Here is a 6,000-nt window from a genome sequence, read left to right on the forward strand (position 1 = left end):
ATGTTAGATTAATATAGAAAGTAAAATAATTAGGTGTATAACTAAACTAAATTTATAAGTCATATTAGTAAAAAAAAGAATTATATGGTGAAATTTTATGATTATACTTGATTTCGATTTCTTTTAATTAGATAACATTATTTACTTATTTATTTATTTTAATCTGTATTTCGTACGGATTATTATGAGATTCAATTTTATACAAATAATACTTCGATGATATTATTAATCTCGGAGTAGTGCTTGGTATGGGTTACCGACAACTATTCTATACTATATTATAATAGAGAAAACATTAAAAGTTTGATAATTAGTCGGTCGATACTTGCTGAAATTATTTAATAATCCTTACTTAATTATTCTAATTCTAATTATTGGGTCGATCAAACAAACTATATAATTCTCTCCCGTATTTCGAATCAATCAAAACATCTCTTTCGCGTGCTTGCTAACAGTCGTAATAATTACTTAATTACAAGTAACATAAAATATAAATGGATAATTCAAAATTTAATTATTTAAAAATCTCTTTAATTAAAATTTATTGTTACCAACTTAACTATTTTACAAATACATATATACTATTCATCTTTACCGTATTAAAATAGACAACGAATTGAAAATTTGATCGTCGGTGCATGTTTTTTGGTAGGCGAATTATCCTTACTTTAATTAAAAAAATTATTAGCTTTAGTAATTTATATTATATTATAATAGACGAAATATTAAATATTATATAATAAAAATATAATTTAAAGTAAAATATGTACGATCCATCCGTCCGACCATTTGGACTCGTCTTTTTAAAACCTTGATACTTATCAAAGCAATTTGAAAAATATTTGGTGTATATAATTATGTACAAAATTTTATACATAATAACATGTAGTGAGTTTTAATTAGAATGGTTTTCTGTATTTACATCACAAGCCCAATTAAAACACAAAATTCTGTATATTAACCATTACTCATAATATTTTTTTTAAAAAGACATTTTTCCTCTACAATTACGTAAACATTTGCGGAAAGGTAAGAACCGAAAAACACCGGAAAACACAGAGTAGTAGACAACTCGTAAACATGGTGCCGTATCTTGTTATGAGAAAAATGTTAAATCCACTTACTACCAGCCCACGTTAATCATAGATGGATGCCCCCTATCAAATACTCCTATTCAGATTCATTACACAGATCAGAATCCATTCAGATATTTTTATTATGATAAATTGACTCATTTTACATTCAACTCCCACTTTGCTTGCACCCTATTCTTTTCTTGATGTAGACAACAAAGACTAGTACTGCTGGTCCTCCTTTTACGACGCCGTTTCAGTTAAAGTTTGAGTAACAATTACTACAGCTTCAACCACACGATGTCGTTTCTTGGGTCCGCAAAAATAAATTAAAAAACTGTAATAAAATGAAACATAGATCTGTCACAGGATTAACATTCGTGTCTCTCTGACTCATCAACTCTTGTTTCCTCTTGATACATCACATATTATTACATACAAACACACACATATATTCTTGATTCTTGAAGATCTATACTTGTATTATTGTTGTATACACACACCTGCATCTTCTTCTCTCTCAGTTTCTTAGATTTTCTTTTTCAGGTCCACCCCCTCTCTCTCTACAATTATTACGTGTATACATATATTTGAAGATATTATAATATTGCCTGATATTATTTTAAGTTTATCTGTGTGTATAGATATCATGAATGACAATGAATTTATGTGAGCTTTTATGTTGTAACAATTCATTGGTCCATGCTGTTTTTATGACATGGTGATTATCCATCATTTCAATTTGTGTTTTGCTTTGATTGTGTTTGTTATGTGGCAATTTTGTTACCCGGGTTGAGGTCAATATGGATTATTGATCATGTTTTTCAATATTTGAAGTGTATATATTTGTGTATACTTGATTATTAAGATCTCAGGATCTTGATTGTTTTTTCTGTTTGAAGAAGTTTAAAGTACACATTTTTTGTATTATTTTTAATATGGGATTTGTTTTTAAAGAAAAGTTGTTACCTTGTTGGTCCAGTTTTTTCAATTTGTAAAATTTTCTTACTATTAACTGTGACATGATCGTAATCCTGTAATCCTGTTTCTGATTCATAATTTGAGCTTGATGACTTATGAAAGTAATTGATCGAATCTGTTCATCTGTTTCAAATATTTGTGTTACATCCACTTTATGCATCCTTGCATTGATAATTTGTTAGGACATAGCAGTTTAAAAACATCTTACAATCACAATTGTCGTATTATATTTGAAACAAATGCTATATTAAAACAGAGGACTTGCGGGTTGAGTCTGTAAAGGAAAGCTTGCTTTTAAGTTCATGTATTTTATTTAGGATTGTTATTGTGTCAATTTTTGTTTTTTATGACGTGGTCTATAATCCGAGTCACCAAAAATGTGTAGGTATGCAGATCTATATATTGAGTTTGAACTGAAATTAAGCACTGATTAATCATTGGTAGATTTGTAAATCCACATAGTTCATATGCTGAATATTATGCTTAAATAGCATAGTATATCGAGAAGTTAGTATTATAGCAAGATCACATTTTTAACTCCCTATACAAGCTAATTTCAAGAATATTTTAGGTTTACTGTCAATCTTTTTGAGCTTCAACAGAACACGAATGTTGTGGTTTGTATTTGCATTTGGTCATGAATATACCTGTGGCCTCTCTCAAAACAAGGTTTATTTCAAGTCTCCGTTTAGACTTTATTCTTGTCAGTTAAGAAGTTTTTAATCTATATTGCAGCATCTGTGGAAATATGAGTGACTGATGGCTGCAGCAGAAGCAAGAGCTGCTTGGCAAAGAACTGCTAATCGTTGCTTTGTACAAGAAGACGCAAAAAGAGCTCCAAAGCTAGCTTGCTGTCCATCTTCAGGAGGAACAACTAAGCAGGTCGATTCTGGACCTGCAAGTGCCACAGATGGGCAAGACTATCACGTTCCAGGTTTTGTTCCGCATACCAACCACCCTTCATATGTGAATGTACCTTCTGAAACTAAATGGTGGCTCCAGCTGCAACCCAACTATGGGTACCAGAGGGGATTGTTAAATGATCAAGTTAAAACCCTTGAGGCAGAGATGGATATCTGTGGAGCTGGTTTTGCGAGCTTGAATGTTAAAACAAGTCGAGTCCACCTAAACAAAGTTGGTACTGTAGTTACTAGAGATTTGAACTCAGATGCCACCTGCGGCACTGAAGGTAGAGTTTGTGCAAGTTTTGTAAGGAAAGAACACAGTGTTAACAAGCAAGAGCTGAAGGCAGAGTATGCAAAGAGTGTTCAAGAACCTATAAAGATGAAGGATGGTAAAGATTACTACGAATTTGTAGAAATGGATCATGTTGATAGAGCTAGTTTAAATACATCAGATGAGTGGTGTCTTGATTCAGGATCTCCATTGATCGTGAGTGGGAAAAAAGATCCTTGGTGGAAAACTGCGGATAGTGATGAATTAGCTTCTTTTGTTGCACAGAGATCATTTGATCTTGTCGAGAATTGCGATCTTCCACAGCCTCAGACGAATCACATTAAAAGGGACCCGAATGCTCGGATTGGGTTTCCCAATCTTGACGGGAGTATTAACTCTTCTGTTGATAGGAAGCCTCAAGTTGCTGATCGAAGTAGTTACAGAAGTGGCGGCAGCCCTCTAGAAAGTGCATGTGGGAGTAATTGGTCAGTCAATGGGAACTCAAATTCTGGTATAGATAGTCCACTCAGGTATTGAAACAATAACTTTTTTGGCTTATGACAATTTACTTAAAGTTGTCCACCTTATTTCTGAAGAAGTCTGGTTAAGAATAGACGAAACAATGGTAGTAAGAGTAGACACTCCCATAATGTCAACCAAGGCCCAAGGGTGGATTTAGTATGGTTCATTCAAAACCATATTTGACGTTTTTCACCGTTAACACTTTTGTCATTGTAGAAGTGCCCCCACAAAACTTAAGGGTGCTTACTCAAAATTTTCTTGGTGCCCCCTGAAAGATAATATCTTAGATCTGCCCCTGATATTGAAGAATTTGTATCTGAAAACTTACATTTCAGCTCTAAAAGACGAGAGCTCCTTACATATCCTCTGACCACTGTGTTAATGTACAGTTAGTCCTGGAAACTTAATCATAATGAAATTATGTTTAGTGTCAACAAGGCAGGCTTATCTTAAATATGATAACGGAATTTAATAAAACTGAAAGAGAGTCAACTTATGCAGAAGTCGGGGAAATAAAAGAACCATTCTTTATGCGTACACTAGTTTTAGTTTTTTTATTATTATTATTAGCAATTTTTCCTTGGAAGCTGTAAGATTTAATCTCGCACAAGTATATTGGTGGTATTGCGGGTAACCTTTTATGGAAATGATTTTATAAGTTTGTAATTTATATGTTCTAGAATTGAGTTTCATTTTATAGGATAAATTTCAATTAGTTTATATTTCCTTATTAAACAGTATAACAGCAAATGGTTAATTGATTTATAGTGGCAATAAATTGAAATTTTCGACAATTAATAAGTAGTATGCATTCTGCAACAATGTGTTTGTGTAACAGAGTAGTCAGCTAGCCTGAGGATTGTTAAATATGAAGTAGCTTTGTTTTCTTAATCTTTCTAGATAATCAAGTATTTTTGTGCATGTGGTATGCAGCTATAAGACAACCAGATTAGGTAAACCTGAAACAGACATTTCTGACAAAGATGCCTGCAAGGCTCAGTTGTTGGAAGCACTTAGGCATTCTCAAACCCGTGCCAGGGAAGCCGAGATGGCAGCAAAGCAGGCATATGCTGAAAAAGAACATATTGTCAAGCTTTTCTTCAGACAGGCATCTGAGTTTTTTGCTTATAAACAGTGGTTCCAGCTTCTGCAGTTGGAAAACTTGTACTATCAGATAAAGAACAACAAAAACCATCCAATGTCTGATATTTTCCCATCGGTGTTGCCATGGATGCCTATCAAAAACAGGAAGATGCGAAAGAAGGCAGTGAAGGCTAAGCATTCCAAGCAAGGGCGTCGGAGATGTAACGTTCCCAACTACACGCTAATGTTTGCTTTGGGGTTAAGTCTTGTAGGTGCTGGATTGTTTTTGGGTTGGACCATTGGTTGGATGTTTCCAGCCTTGTTAGTGTAGCAGACTGTGTTGCATTATTGTACAAATATGTGAGTATTGGTCTACTAGTAGAAAATGTAGGATAAGAGCATTGAATGATGCAGTAGATGTTTCATCTTTGCAAATATGTTTCCACCTTGCTTTTATGCATTTCAGTTTCACCTCCAAGGAAGTTTTGTGACTTGTGAGGGTGTACTTAGTAGTTTGTGTAAATGATGTAATGTGTAATGTTTTCATGTAATACTTCTGTTTACAGTCATAATAGAACTTTTCTTAATAGTTGGTCATCAAAGTTCCATTGGATGTAATGTAAATTGGTACAAATTTGAAAGTTTCTATGATATCTAATATTAAAGCAAAAAGCTATTCTAACAAAAAAAAAATAAAAAATCTTCAGTAAATAGGAAAGACATGTCAAATTTATTCGTTTCATTTACCAATTTAATAACGTTTTTCTAGTAATAAATTATCTATAAAAAAATTTAAAAAAATATCGAAATAGGTGATCAAGTCCAGTTAAAATAAACTAATGATTGGATATAATTTCAATCCATTTTTCCTATCGACTAGGGCAGGCCAGAATCCACCTTAAATTATATAAACCCTAGCCATCAAATTTGTAATATCTTCAAAAAGCTCTGGAATTGGTAAGCTATTTATTTTACTCTTGATTGCAAATTCATTTTGTTGTGGGGAGAAATTCATAAAAAGTCCATATTATTCCATGACCCAGACCCAGTTAGATTGTAATAAGCTGTCATGGCATTAAGCGAAGATATCTCGTTGGTGAGGCACGAGAACACCTAGAGGCCTCACAGACAACCCCTTAGAGCCTGATCATGTGATGTGGACCCA

At 33.2% G+C, this 6,000-nt stretch overlaps 1 protein-coding gene across 2 annotated transcripts; it reads left to right on the forward strand.

Moving 5' to 3' along the window:
- Positions 1-1,426: 1,426 nt before the first annotated feature.
- Positions 1,427-5,437, forward strand: LOC141724021 (uncharacterized). Of its 2 annotated transcripts, none has more exons than XM_074526005.1 (3): positions 1,427-1,619; positions 2,790-3,760; positions 4,686-5,437. In XM_074526005.1, the coding sequence occupies exons 2-3, from the start codon at positions 2,814-2,816 to the stop codon at positions 5,164-5,166; spliced, it is 1,428 nt and encodes a 475-aa protein (XP_074382106.1). In that variant the 5' UTR covers positions 1,427-1,619; positions 2,790-2,813; the 3' UTR covers positions 5,167-5,437. The 2 variants fall into 2 exon arrangements, with proteins under 2 accessions (XP_074382106.1, XP_074382107.1); XM_074526006.1 differs by lacking the exon at positions 1,427-1,619 and adding an exon at positions 1,654-1,794.
- The last annotated feature ends 563 nt before the right edge of the window (positions 5,438-6,000 follow it).

This window comes from Apium graveolens, chromosome 5, assembly GCF_009905375.1.
Source record: "Apium graveolens cultivar Ventura chromosome 5, ASM990537v1, whole genome shotgun sequence".
Lineage (NCBI taxonomy): Eukaryota > Viridiplantae > Streptophyta > Magnoliopsida > Apiales > Apiaceae > Apium > Apium graveolens.

Excerpts from the sequence above, each read along its gene's own strand:
- LOC141724021 (XM_074526005.1), top strand. The coding sequence starts at position 2,814 with ATGGCTGCAGCAGAAGCAAGAGCTGCTTGGCAAAGAACTGCTAATCGT. Across the intron at positions 3,761-4,685 it reads GGTATAGATAGTCCACTCAG|CTATAAGACAACCAGATTAG; the intron begins GTATTGAAACAA and ends TGTGGTATGCAG.